We start from the raw sequence: 15,522 nt of genomic DNA on the forward strand, positions 1-15,522 counted from the left end.
AAATATTTCATATTTTGAGGACTATAACATAATTCTTTACTTATTTAGAATTGTTCTGTTCGTACGTGCATTAAAACCCGAGTTCCATTTGTACAATATAAGACTATTTTACACTAAGCTTAACTGACCCGTAGCAGCACCGAAATATGACATACAACGTTCAACACTGAATAGACGTTGAAAGACCCTTAGTCTTGAAAATCCAGTCACAGGTGCCCAGGTATAGAACTCGGATCCTTCGTAAGTCCTGAATCAGAACACGTTACGCGTAGGTTTTCTCGGGTCTTTCCCTGTGGGCCTGGGTGAGTCAGGTTATAGCCGCGTTACTCATCTGACAGTCAGACTCGCCCAGGTCAATATTTTTCGGCGTGCAGAAGTGGATACCTTCCGCTGTCCACACATTTTCATGCCGACTTTTCCCGCGCGTTTTCGGCGTCGCTAGAAGGACGTGATTCTCTGCGAGAGCTGTATAAATAACCCTCCAAAGGTTTCGGGATCTCTCACTCTTGAACAAGCCCTCTGAGGTACCGTGTCAGCGAGACACAATCAGCGAGAATCGCCATTTCGCGAGTATTAAAATATTCATTTCTCAATCACACCTGAGTTCAAATAAAAAACGGAAACCAGAAGAGAAAAATTATTCCTTCTTAACTACGACGAAACTCAAATTATTGGTTCAAAGTTACCGTCAAATGGACAAGTTTTACGCGTATTATTTTATAATCTGCGTAAGGTGAAATTACGATCAAGTGCTCACTTAGTGATAAAAGAAGTCAAGGTTCTGTGGGAGAAAGCGCGAATTCCAACCCGAAAATTAGATCGGAGTATTGAAAAAGTGGAATCTTTATACCAAAACTGAAAGACATTACAGAAGACCTGCAAACGCCGAACACCACTGCGGGAAAAACGGGAGCATGATTTTCTGAAAGCATTGGATGTCCTTTTCGATATTGCTCATGCTGACGCTTTGGAAATGATAAGCATTGCAGAAGACAAAGCGTTCTTTATAAATCAAAGAAAGAAAGGACGAACCGGTTCAATGGTAGGAAGCGATCGCAACTTATTCGAGAAAGAAAGCAGAAAAATTCTTCGAGAGGAACAAGAAAAGTCGAGCCGAGAAAACTATGAAGCAAATATACATGGTATGTATTTTTATATAGTTGTGTAATTTGTTTTATTCAATATTACCTATGCTTCTTTACTAATATATTCTTATATGTATCATTTAATTAAGAAGAATTAGTGGAATTAGAAGATTCATCATCAATTGAAGATGAGGATGAGGTAATCGAGGATCCACAAAAAGAACGTTTAACCGTCATTCTAATATTTTTCTTCATACCTTTCGGTTCATACGAAATCTCACATTTATTGGAACTTTAACGCGGATGTGCCACATTGTGCCACGTCTTCCTCTTATCCGATCAACTTCATCTTTTACGGGAATTATTTTCTTATCTATTGTTAATGGGATAGTAATAGGAGATGCACTGTGGTCGAAAGTATAGGCACAGATAACAATAACGAGCAGAAGACTTTATTATATAAGGTGAAACACATAATGATCTGTTACGTTATGTCTAGACGCGAACTCGCGACGATCTGATGAACGCACGGCACGGTGCTCGTCTTAAGAACGGTTCGATTTAACAATCGACGATCGCCCTAATCGAAAAGGGCGATTGCACGCCGTGTGCAAACCACGACGTGTGCAACGCTAAACCGTTAACGGATTCCGTCTCGTGATATACCACGAACGGTTTCCTGTGACAACATTATCCAATGAAACAATTTTAGTGGGCGGCGTAAAAAAAATTTTGCAAAAAAATTTTCACCAAGAGTAGCTAACGACCACCCTAATGTACATACATAAAACCGATATTTTCCGATTCTAAGAAAATTCAATTTTTTATTCGTCCCTTAATGACCTAAATGTGCACGAAAGTAAAACAGCTTTTAATGGGATTCTATGAGGTATAATTTAACTGTTATCTATCATGTACATCAGCGCGAATTATGATACTCCGCGGAGAACAATAATTCGAGATTATTGTGCGTTGTACCGCATTAGAAGCTGTATGAAATTCTCGGTATGTGTTCGCCTTTAAATCCTGTCGACATTGGTCAATTTTTGCAATTTCAAAACGCTTAGAAGCAGAAATCATGCATACCATATCATGCACGCAATTTTGTTGTTTAAATCTGACCAAACAGCTTGGGTACGAGAACGAAAGATCTGTATTTATATATGAGTCTGTCGTGAAAAAATAAAGGCTCAGAATTCATCGTAACAATAAGAGTTTTTGTTGAACGCCACGATGATCGATAACGCAGAAATACAATCGACCGGAGTTTCTGGAAAACGAATAAATAACTCATGAGGTTCTGGAGTGAGAGGAAATCCGATCAGCAGCCGTTGAAAGCCGTTGATTTCTTTATCAGCCGTAAAGAAAAGCTATTCTACCTTCACGAAGCTGTTAATGTGAACGGCAGTACGAGAAATGTGTACCATTGTTAGTTAAAATAAATTGTACTTTTGAAACTCGTTGCGTGTAATGTTCAATGAATTTTATTTTTGTGAAATTTGTGCAACACACAACCTCTACAGTATAGTATATCTAAAATTCAAAATTATTCAATACAGATAGCACCCAGTTGACAGTTGACCTAACCAACTGTTGACCTAACAGTTACTAAAAGATACTTAGCACTATTTTTCTAACAATTTCCATAATGCCTAAAAGTCAATTTCAAAAAGCTATTTCAAATAGTTTCTGGATAAGTACAGAATAATCCCAATACAAGTAGAAATAACAAGTAATGGCCAGATATGTTAGCCTCGAGTGAAAAGAACTTATTGTAGAATATATGTACATTTCCCTCATTTTCTTATACGAAATTACCATTAATTCATTATTAATATTTAAACATTAAATTACTTAAATTATTTTCTTTTCATTTACTTCCATTGTAATGTAAAAACTGAAAATATTTTCTTGGTAAATATCGTCATAAATTAAAAAATTATATGACTTATTCTTGTATTTTACAATTACATACATTTCCAAGATTAATTTATTGTTTACTACTAATATTGCTTCCTAGTAAACGTATAATGTTTGCTTGGAAAAATGTAAACAAATGCTATCTTAGGATGTTGGCCTTCTAAAAACTATTAACAAGAAAAACTATTAACAAGAAGTTGTTTGTTATTTAGGTTGGGAGTAATAATTGTGGCAATAATTGCGATTACTTATTGTTTTTGTACACAAATATTTATTCACAAGGATTCATGGTGTGAGCTCGTGCAATATGTTGCACGTCGAGAGCTCTTCTTGCACGTCTGTTGATATGTAAGGCGTTGGTTTGGTGTAGTGGACTGTATTTTTGTTGGACATGGACCCTCTCTCGTTCGTACGGCGTTGGGTGTCGTTCGACGTTTTGGTAATTTGTGTCCCTTGTATGGTAAATCTCGCGCCTTATATCCTAATGTAAGAAGCCAGCCGCATCCAATCAGAACCCTTTTCGTTCAGGATTGGTGCGCTGGTACTTCTTGCATTTCGTGTTCGCGAGGGTGGACCGCGCGTCCCAGGTATCGTGAAAAACCCTGGCCCAACGGTCAGGATCAGGTCGCGAGGTCACTGGAGCGGGCCCTTTATGACAGTTATTATGTGATTTAGTTTACATTGACACTAAAACCACTTAACTAATGGCTTGTAGCGTCAATGTAAACACTGAATTGCCGTTATAAATGGAACGACATGTTTCGCGAAGCAACAATTCACATTAATTATACACTATCACTATTCAGTTTGACACTGTTACAATTTTACAATTTACAGACATTCAATTTATTCTCGACTCTCTACAATTATTTTATTCACTGCACGTGCTGCTTTCTCAAGAGTTCTCTCTATAATAAAGATGGTTCTTCTTATAATTCGCACGCGCTGTCGCTCTCGCCGCATGTTCTGCATGCTTGCGACACCTGACTCTAATTTATCGTGTTGGCGATTACTTTCTTTAAATAGGTTTGAAAAGAAGGAATAAAACACTTTCCTTATAAATACACAGTTTATTATAATGTTTCATTCACGTCTATGCACGCAGTGTATACGCGTACCAGTATGAAATAGTATGAAGGGTGTTTGGAACTTTGCGATGCACACTGACGGCCAGATACTTTCGGACTGCACGGTCGTCGCTTTTGTCCCTGCTAGGACCCCCGCCCCTTTTTCTGCTTCAGGAAAAAAACAGACCCCCTTTCCCCAAGGCCTTTAAGTGGAAATCGTTGCATTCCAACATATCGCAATCATTTGTCTTAACAATAATCGTAAAATCTGCAAAAAATTAATTTTTAAACTTTTTGATTGTATAGTATTTATTATTTAACACTGAATTTTTTTAGTTACTCATAATAATTATGGACGAAAAAATTTGTTACAGTCACTCATAACAGTTACCGATGACAAAGATATATTTTGACTAACTAAATATTTTGTTTTACGTTAGGATTTACGTTTTATTATCGTCAATAGTGCAATTTTTGTTTCAAATTACTTACAACCAGTATCGAAAACGTAAAATAAAAATCGTAATAGAGAAAAATAATGTAAAATATATAACATTGACATAACTGTTATAATTCATAACTTATGACTAATTTTAAGTTATGAGTAACCGAATTAAATTTCTGTTGTCGATAATGATTATAAACAAGAAAAAAAAATTATTTTAAGATAATTAAGATAATTAAGTTACTCTATAATTTTTCTTTATTTTGGCCATAACAATTACAATTCCTCATTTTCTATACTCGTGTACTTGTGTACAAATATTAAAATCTTGTCACCCCCAGGGGGCTTACCTTCGGGTAAGTGCGGGCTTGACGCACCCGGGGCCCCGAGTCCGGAATCCCAAGGTGTAACCTACCGTGCTGATGGGATGAGTGGCTTCACGTGAGTGAGTCTCGAACGGTGGATTCCAGATACCAGGCACCCTCTGGTCTTATATCAGCCTTGTCACAGCACGCCGGCTCTGCTGTGATTGACGTATTTTCCGAGCCTACTCGTGGGAACCATATGAATTGCTCATTAAAATCCATTATAAACTCAACGGAGCTGTCTACCTCCTCAAATGTGGACAAACACCTCGTAACAGCTTCCAAAACACCGCCTATAGGTAGGAATGCCGTTTATTACATTGTGAAATCACCGGAAGGTGAAATTCAGAAACTGAGTCCGTTTAAAATACAAAGAGGCATTAGTGAACAGATTGGTAATGTCAAAAGTGTGAAAAAGATACGGGAAGGTTTATTAATTGAAGTAAAAAGCGCAGCGCAAGCACAGCGAACCAGAAATTTAACATCCTTAGCAGGTATGCCGGTCTACGTTGAACCTCACCGGAACCTCAACCTCTCGAAGGGTATAGTTACTCACCGAGATCTAGAATGGTGCACAGTGGAAGAAATTAGGGCGGAACTAGCTGACGCGGGTGTCATCGACGTAAAACGCCTCCAAACAACCAAAGACGGAGTTAGGGTGGATTCTAATTCATATATATTAACCTTCGACAGCCCAACCCTACCAGATAGGATAATGGCTGGCTACCTCTCAATCCCTGTAAGGCAATATTTCCCACCACCCCTACGTTGCTTCCGATGCCAAAGATTCGGCCACACTTCGATGAGATGCCCAAATGAAGAAATATGCAAATGCGGAAGTAAGCCGCATGGAGAAACAGCATGTCAATCACCACCCTGCTGTGTAAACTGCCATGGTCCACATTTCCCATATTCAAGATCTTGCCAGTGGCAACAGGAAGAAACAAATATTCAAAAAATAAAAGTGACGGAACACCTAACTTACACGCAAGCAAAATTAAAGTACAGACAAAATTCTGCCAATACGACGTCATACGCTAGAATTACAGCGCAACAAAATACAAGAAACAGTACTGATCTGATAATAGATAAACTTATACCTGAAATAAGCAGGATCATACAATTACATCTTGAAAGTAAAAACAGAAATAGTATAGGAGATGCAAACATACAAGCAGACAAAAGTAAAGTGGAACTACAGAACCCAATACCCACACAGGTACTTTCACGCGTGCATCAAAGGTTGTCTCCAAACAAAAGGAAAGGAAACACAGATCAAGATTTGATAAAAAGTAACCCCGTCATAGACTACATAGAAACAGACACAGAATTCAGAAAAAAGGGCATATTAGGAACGTCTACACCTATAACTTCTGCAAACGAGACCTCATGCAGCATCAGAGCAAGAGGAGATTCGGACTCATCCATAGAACACCCAGCAAAGAAACGGCAATCAAGCAGACTCAGATCAGCTAGAAGTCAAATGGAGATTCGCAGAGAGAGAACAGCAACGCCAGCAACAGTATCGAACTCCGGCCATGAGTCGGAGTCAGAAGGTTCCATAGTTACGGCACAAGTGCCAAATAAAAACAAAAATCAGACAGAGAGAAAAAAGAAAGCTGAAATTCCAAAGTCGAGCGCCAGCAACGACCCCAGAAAAGCTATCAAATATATTAAATCCACGAAATAAAAATGGCCACTTTTCTACAATGGAATTACAACGGACACCGCTCACACAAAGCAGAATTGGAACTTTTAGCAGCAAAATATAATCCTACTACCATAAGCTTACAAGAAACACACTTAAGACCCTGGGACCAAATATCAGTCAGAAAATTTACCTTACATCGACTAGATGTCGAAGATACTATCAGAGCGAAGGGAGGTGTAGCACTTCTAGTAAAAGATGATATCCCAGCAGAACCAATAAAACTCAACACCAGCTTACAAGCAATAGCAGTTAGACTAAAATATCCGTTTCCCATCTCCTTATGTTCCGTTTATATCCCAGAGTATGAATGGGACATTCAAAAAATAATGAAGCTGATAGAACAAATCCCTAAGCCATATATCATGCAAGGAGACTTTAACGCCCATAATCCACTATGGGGCTCATCGAAACTGGACTCCAAGGGAAGAGACCTCGAAAACTATATAGAGGCCGCAGACATACACCTACTAAATGACAAATCTCCCACCCACTTCAGCACAGGATATGGAACCTTCTCAGCTATAGACCTAAGCATTTGCTCTCTCTCAATAGCACCCACCCTACACTGGAGTGTCGTGGACGATCTATACGGAAGTGATCACTTTCCTATACTGACCATAATTTACAACCAGAACCCAAAGCCCGAAGAATACCTTCTACCCCGAAAAACACAAAACATAAACTGGAAAGATTATACATCATCTTTCCCAACCGACCTAGAACTGCCCGAGGATATAAATGAAGCAACATCAAGAATTACAAAAGTAATAGTAGAAAAGGCAGAAGCCTCCTCTATAGAGAAACCCAGACAGCGACACAGAAAAAGAGTCCCGTGGTGGAATAAAGAGGTTGGGAAAGCAATAGCCAAGAAAAAACAAACTCTTAGAAGATTTAAAAACAATCCCACAACAGAAAATCTAGTACTTTTCAAAAAAAGCAGAGCTGAAGCAAGGAAACTGATCCGAGAAAGTAAAGAAAAATCATGGCACGAATTCACAAACTCGCTCACCCCGTCCACCAACACAGCACAAATTTGGCACAAAATAAGGACATTAACGGGCAGATACCTCCAAAACTCTGTCAAATGCTTAGAAACAGAAAGAGGACTAATAACAGATAGCAAACAAATAGCAGAAACACTAGCAAAGTCTCATGAGCGAATATGCAGCTCGAATAACTACGAACCTTCATTCAAAGCACAAAAGTCACAACTGGAAACACCGCTCAACTTTAATACAGAAAAAGCACTTCAATACAACTCGCCTTTCTCGATTCGAGAACTCCAACAGGTACTAAATGAACTGAAAACGAAAAGAACGAAATCATCAGGACCAGACACTATTACAAACAATATGATCCTATACTTACCGACTCACTTGATAGATACTCTTCTGAATCTCTACAATAATATATGGAAACAAAATCAATATCCCACAAGTTGGCTAGAAACATTAATAGTGCCAATCTTAAAGCCAAAGAGATCCGCCACAGACGCAGGAAACTACAGACCGATTACGCTAATTAATACACTAGCCAAAATCATGGAAAAAATGGTCAATAGAAGATTGATAGCGCTACTAGAATCCAAACAACTTCTGACAAAACACCAATTTGGCTTCAGAAAACAGCGAAGCACAACAGATGCAATTGTAACACTAGAGAACGCAATAAACGATGCCTTCTTCAGAAAACACCATTTAGTAGCAGTATTTTTCGACCTAGAGAAAGCATACGACACCACCTGGAAACATGGAATAGCCCAATCATTATATAACTGGGGATTGAGAGGTAATCTACCTAAATTTATTCAAAATTTCTTAAGCAACAGAAAATTTAGAATAAAAATAAATAACACGATATCAAGCCCCTACACTCAGGAAAATGGAATCCCACAAGGTTCCAGTCTAAGCGTAACCCTGTTCTTAATAGCAATAAACAGTATATTCGAAGATACCGAAAATCACATAGGAAAGCTTTTATATGTAGACGACATAGTCATATATTACGCACACGAATCCATAAAAGAAATTGAGAAAAACTTACAGAAGGCCACAAATACTGTATCGAATAATGCTAAACTCAAAGGTTTCAAACTGTCCATAGAAAAGACCAAATGCATACACTTTTGCAAGAAGAAAAAACAACATGAAGACCAGAAAATATATTTACAAGGAAACAAAATAAATACTGTACAAACTATAAAGTACTTAGGACTGACACTTGATAAGAAGCTCTCTTGGAAACCACACATAAACGCAGTGATACAAAAATGCAAAAACATCTTGAAAGTAATGAGATATCTGTCACACACTACATGGGGCGCAGACAGAGAAATCCTATTAAAAATGTACACCACCTTAATCCAATCACGCGTGGAATATATGGGCATAGTCTACCAGAAGGAAAATTGCTCCGCAACTAAAATCTATACAATTTGTAACTCTGCCATAAGACTCGCAATAGGAGCACACAGGACGAGCCCTACGAAGAGCCTGTACTCAGAAGCAGGAATACTACCACCAAAATTTAGAGCTATCTATAATATCTTAAAATACGCCCATAAAATCAAAACACAGCCGAATCATCCAAATTACACGATATTTTACCAGAACAACATGATAGCGAGATATTCGACAAAACCTCTACAAAACCAACCACTAACTGCAAGAGCCATACACTACGTACAGGAATACGAAATCGACGATATTCCCCTCATTACAGACAGAGACGTACAATATCTGATAACGCAGAAAACAAACACAATATACAGATTAGAATTATCAAACTTCGACAAAACAGAAACCCCACCTCAAATCATAAATCAGATCTTCTGTAGCATAGTACAAGAGTATACAGACAAAATAATATTTTTCACAGATGGGTCAAAAACACCAAATGGAGTAGCATGCGCCGTCAGCACCGAAGCAAACGAAATAGGGTCCTGGAAAATGCATCCGATAGCAAGTGTATTCACCGCAGAATTATATGCCATATATAAAGCACTCATGGAAGCCCAGAACACCACAAACAGCAATATCTTAATAGGCACTGACTCATTGTCGTCAATTATGGCAATCAAAGCATCAGAACCACAAGACGCATTATTACAGCTTATAAAAACAAACTTAGCAAATCTAGAAATACAGAAAAAGATGATTATATTTGTATGGATTCCAAGCCATACCAGTATCAAGGGAAATGAAAAAGCGGACACATTAGCGAACAAAAAGACAAGAACTGCAGATAGTAATCTACACCCCATAAGACTAGATGACATTAATAGGCACATAAAACAAATCCTAACCCAGAAATGGCAAGACGAATGGAACACAACAACTACACAGCTAAAACTAATAAAACCAACGGTGGAAAAATGGGAAATAAAAACCACACTAAACAGAAAAGAAAAAACAATACTAACAAGACTCAGGATAGGACATACACAACTAACCCATAACCATTTATTCGAGAAACAAGAACCGCCAAAATGCCCGATATGTAAAATATCAATATCAATCAAACACATAATAGAAGAATGCCCCACCTACAACAGACTGATGAACAGGTTACACATAAAAAGGTCACTACAGCAAGCACTAAACAACGATATAAACAATATAAGAAAAATACTGACATTTTGCAAAAAAACGAATATAACACAGAAAATATAAAGGAGAAAGAAAATAACAAGACAACATAGGAAGAACAATAAAACAAGGATTAACTAAACCATACACAACAGCCAAAGACCAAGCAGTCGGTGCTGTTCCAAAATTAATAAAATCTTGTCATATTTATTATGACGTGATGTAAACTTTAAGAAATATTTTGCCGCAAATTTTAATGTCATGATAGAATTTTGTATTCTGAAATATCTATTTTTAATGCGTTTTTAAGCTACTAAACCGAAGCCACACAAATTTGTTAGCTTTTTCGACTATTATAAAAAAGGGCGTCACTCAAACAAGGTTGGGAAATACTGCTATAATACGCGCTGTTACTTTAGCATAAATAAAATTATAAGCGGTCAATAATAGAACAACAAATGTCTTATTTCATAGAAATAATATTTCATTATTAAAGTATTTGTTTCGAAACTTGTCAAAAATTGAAAAAAAAAGGTGACAATTTTATACATAAACAATATTTAATTATTATACACAACCACTTTAATTATTCATTAGATATTACATAGTTTAACATAAATCAATTATAGTATGCGAAGCCGACCATGCGGCTCGAAAAAAATGACTCAACTCGAACAAAAGCCACGGGAATCCCCGCACGATCTTTAACCTTATTATAGGTATCGCCATTTGGCCGCATGCTTATTGCCGCGAGATTATGAACGGCTCAACAATTGCGTGGAACAGCAATGTAAAAATAAAATTATAGATAAGAAACAGTAAAACAAAATTTATAGATAATTGTCCTGGCAGTCGTTGCTATGAAGAAATTTGGGAATAGCCGAATAAGCATGGTGAAAGTGCCCCCAAAACCAAATTGTGCTTTATACAGTGAATCCCGTAAGTATTCGTACCCATTTGTTGAAATCAACCAATCTATGTAAGATTTTGCAATCAACTTTTTGCTATCAACGAACACATGTATAAAGTTTATTCATACTAAATTGTAACAAAATTGGTTACCTAATAACAAAAATATATTCATAGAAGTAAATCGACTATCCAATTTATTATTAAACGGATAAAAGCACGTAATAGTTTGTTAAATAACGAACGTACTGGAAGACCAACAATTTTAACCGTTTGAGAAAGAAATACTATAATACGTAAAGTGCAACAAAATCCTGAACTTAATGCACCTAAGTTAGCTACAATGTATAACCGACATGTTCAATAAGAAGGTTTCTGCTGAAACTTGTCGAAGAATATTGAGTGTGAAAATTTTCATGGTGGAACACCGAGAAAGAAGCCCTTCATTAGTAAAATTAACAGAAAATAGAGATTAGCATTTGCGAAGGAGTACAGAAGTCAAAGTATTTTAAAAGAAACTATTGAACTATTGAAAAAAAAGTTATTTTCTTTAATGAGTCGAAATTTAATATTTTTGGATGTGACGGAAAAGGGAAAGTTTGGAGAAAGAACTAGAATTAAAAAATCAACCAACTGTAAAGCACGGTGGAGCCTCCGTAATAGTTTGGGGCTGAATGGCAGCATCCGGAGTGGGCAATCTTGTCTTTATCGATGGTATTGTGGGTAATTTTTTGACAAAATCTACACTGGTACAAACACTTTTGCGAAATGCTATTGTGTACTATACAGAGTAAAATCAATATATTTTTGTCATTAAATAATCAGTGTTGTTATAATTTGGTATAAATAAATTTTATACATCTGTTCATTTATAATAAAAAATTTATTTCAAAACTTTAAATGCATTATTTGATTTCAACAAATTTCTCTTACAAGCAACGAGAGTAGGAATACTTATGAGACCATCTGTACATATCAGTCGGTTAGCCCTTCAAGGAAAACCCTTTTTGCCAAGTATCAACCCGGTAACCCTGAAGGAGTGAGAGGGGTGTGGGGGTGGCAATCATCCTCCATAGTCACACTTTTAATATCTTCGTTTATTATTTGACGAAATGCTTATATTGATTAACAAATTGTCGATGGTCTCGTGGTACGCTCGACTCAACGACCTTTTCACGAATCCATCCCGGGCGAGCTATCCGGGACCTCTTAGGCGCTCGCGCGCGTGCCGGATGGGGGTAGTTGGGCAGGTAGTCGTGCTCCCCCTCAGGGGCTGTGTCCGGCAATCGTCGGTCGCAGTACGGGGCGTAGCGACCCCGAGGTACCTGAAGCTGATCACACCGTAAGCCTCCTGTTGGTCGTCACGACGACCCATTCACAATTCCTTTTTTGGTTTTGTGAATGATACGTGACGGCAGGAGAAGCGGGGGCCTTGGCTTAACCGCCTGGGCCAAGAGTATGGCGACTCTATAAAATCGCCCTCCAATCCTAAGCTATGGTGCGCGGCGATGGGATGCATGGTTGGGGGAGAAGGCCCAATCCCAAGCGACCACCTCCGGGGCACCTGCCGAACCCCCGGAGTATTAGGCTTACCCGGGTAAGGCGGCTCTGCCCGGGTGGACCTTTATTTCCGACCTACGCGTGGGAATTACATGGATTCAACAATTAAAACGGGGATGGGACGGGTTGTTACGAATGGGGAGGACGAAGACGGTGTTGGGGCTACGGTGACGGCGCTCGCGCCTCACTTAGCGCCTGGCCCGGCTTCGTGGAAGGTGGAGGAGGACGACGAGACTGCGTCAGTCTCGTCCTTCTCCTCCACGAGGAGCCACATAGGCTCCAAGAGGAAGCGGACGGGGCAGGCCGTCGACGAAGTGGGCAAGGCGATGAGCCCGGTTGTGATGTTGAGCTGTCTCAGGGACGAGGTAACCGAGGAGATATCCGAGAGGATCTCCTCGTCCCTGAGGCGGGTCGAGAAGGTTGCCGCAGCCTGCTCTCTAAAGGGGCAGAAAAGCAGCGTGGCTAAGGCCCTGCGAGAGGCTGCGCAAAATATGGGGGAGGCGGCGCAGGAGCTGAGCGGGCGAAATGCCCGGCTGCAGCTCCTGGTGGAGGAGGAGCGACGGGGGAGGATGAGGGCAGAGGCGCGCTGGAACAGCGCAGCCCTCCCTCCTATCCTCCCTCCTCCTCCGCCTCCACCACCACGACCCACGGTCGTGGAAAAAAAGCGGAGTGCGGCGGCGGTGTTGCGGGGACCTTCCATCCGCACTCCGCCCGTGCAGAGTTCCCCATCCTCCTCAGAGGACGAACTTCTGAGGAGGATCGGGAACATGATGGATAGTAAGCTGGCCGCCTTCCGGGAGGAGCTCCTCCACGGAGGTGCGGTCAGCAACAAGAAGGCGGTGCCTCCCCGACCAAAGTCGGTTCAGGCGGGGAAGGCAAAGGTGGGGGGAGGGAAGGCTCCACCCACCGTGGCCGTTCCGGTGCCGCGGGTCGTGGCCCCCCAGGGGGGTAGTGTACCCGCGGCCCCGGTGCGCGCGTCCTCTGCGGCACCATCCCAAGGGGGGGTGTCGTGGAGCGAGGTGGTAGGGCGGAAGGCGAAGAGGGCGGCGAGGAAGGCCTCGCAGCCGCGACCTGCTACCTCGCCGCCCGCGGCCAAGGGAAAGGCCGCGAAGGTGCGACCAGGGCGCCCCCCTAAAACGGCAGCAGTGACGCTGACCGTTCCTCAGGGGGGCGACCTGACACTCGCGGGGGCGATGCAGCTCGCCAGGGATAATATATCCCTGGAGGAGCTTGGCATCGCTTCCGTGAGGGCGAAGAGGGCCGTGACCGGGGGTCTCCTGCTGGAGATCCCTGGTCCAGAGGGCGGCGAGAAGGCGGACCGACTCGCCCAGAGGCTCCAGGAGCAGCTGGGCGAGCGGGGTGTCCGAGTCGCCCGGCCCACGAAGCGCACAGAGATGCGCATATGTGGGTTGGACGACTCGGTCACCGCGCAGGAGGTGTCCTGTGCCCTAGCGAGGGCGGGTGATTGCCCCGAGGGAGACGTGCGGGTCGGAGAAATCCGCAGGTCTCCTTCCGGCCTGGGGTCGGTGTGGGCCCGGTGTCCCCTCTCCGCCGCCCGAAAGGTGGCGGAATCCGGGAGGGTATTGGTGGGGTGGGTTTCGGCACGAGTGGAGATACTCGCGCCGCGGCCACTCCAGTGTCACCGCTGCCTCGAGCTGGGGCACGTGAGGCAGTGGTGCACCTCGCCGGTGGACCGCAGCGGTCAGTGTTACCGCTGCGGGGCGAATGACCACCGCGCGAGCCAGTGCTCGGCGGCCCCCCACTGCCCGCTATGTGCGGACATGGGGAGGCCAGCCGATCACAGGGTGGGGAGCAAAAAGTGCTCTCCCCCCTCCCGGAAGGGGAAGAAGGGGCCCAGCCCGGTTCAAGCACCGCGGTTCCCCTCAGGGGCTGTGTCCGGCAATCGTCGGCCGCAGTACGGGGCGTAGCGACCCCGAGGTACCTGAAGCTAATCACACCGTAAGCCTCCTGTTGGTCGTCACGACGATCCATTCATAATTCCTTTTTTGGTTTTGTGAATGGTACGTGACGGCAGGAGAAACGGGGGCCTTGGCTTAACCGCCTGGGCCAAGAGTATGGCGACTCTATAAAATCGCCCTCCAATCCTAAGCTATGGTGCGCGGCGATGGGATGCATGGTTGGGGGAGAAGGCCCAATCCCAAGCGACCACCTCCGGGGCACCTGCCGAACCCCCGGAGTATTAGGCTTACCCGGGTAAGGCGGCTCTGCCCGGGTGGACCTTTATTTCCGACCTACGCGTGGGATTATCATGGATTTCAAAATTAAAACGGGGATGGGACGGGTTGTTTCGGTTGGGGAGGACGAAGACGGTGTTGGGGCTAGGGTGACGGCGCTCGCGCCTCACTCAGCGCCTGGCCCGGCTTCGTGGAAGGTGGAGGAGGACGACGAGACTGCGTCAGTCTCGTCCTTCTCCTCCACGAGGAGCCACATAGGCTCCAAGAGGAAGCGGACGGGGCAGGCCGTCGACGGAGTGGACCGGGCGATGAACCCGGTCGTGATGGTGAGTTGCCTCAGGGACGAGGTAACCGAGGAGATATCCGAGAGGATCTCCTCGTCCCTGAGGCGGGTCGAGAAGGTTGCCGCAGCCTGCTCTCTAAAGGGGCAGAAAAGCAGCGTGGCTAAGGCCCTGCGAGAGGCTGCGCAAAATATGGGGGAGGCGGCGCAGGAGCTGAGCGGGCGAAATGCCCGGCTACAGCTCCAGGTGGAGGAGGAGCGACGGGGGAGGATGAGGGCAGAGGCGCGCTGGAACAGCGCAGCCCTCCCTCCTATCCTCCCTCCTCCTCCACCTCCACCACCACGACCCACGGTCGTGGAAAAAAAGCGGAGTGCGGCGGCGGTGTTGCGGGGACCTT

The 15,522-nt window shown here is 42.8% G+C and overlaps 1 protein-coding gene across 1 annotated transcript; it reads left to right on the forward strand.

Moving 5' to 3' along the window:
* Positions 1-5,378: 5,378 nt before the first annotated feature.
* On the forward strand, positions 5,379-6,572 carry LOC122403508. The gene has a single exon (XM_043407059.1). The coding sequence runs from the start codon at positions 5,379-5,381 to the stop codon at positions 6,570-6,572; it is 1,194 nt and encodes a 397-aa protein (XP_043262994.1).
* Positions 6,573-15,522: the final 8,950 nt, after the last annotated feature.

Source organism: Colletes gigas, unplaced genomic scaffold, assembly GCF_013123115.1.
Source record: "Colletes gigas isolate AHSC1104 unplaced genomic scaffold, ASM1312311v1 Colletes_gigas_Sc00056, whole genome shotgun sequence".
Classification (NCBI taxonomy): domain Eukaryota; kingdom Metazoa; phylum Arthropoda; class Insecta; order Hymenoptera; family Colletidae; genus Colletes; species Colletes gigas.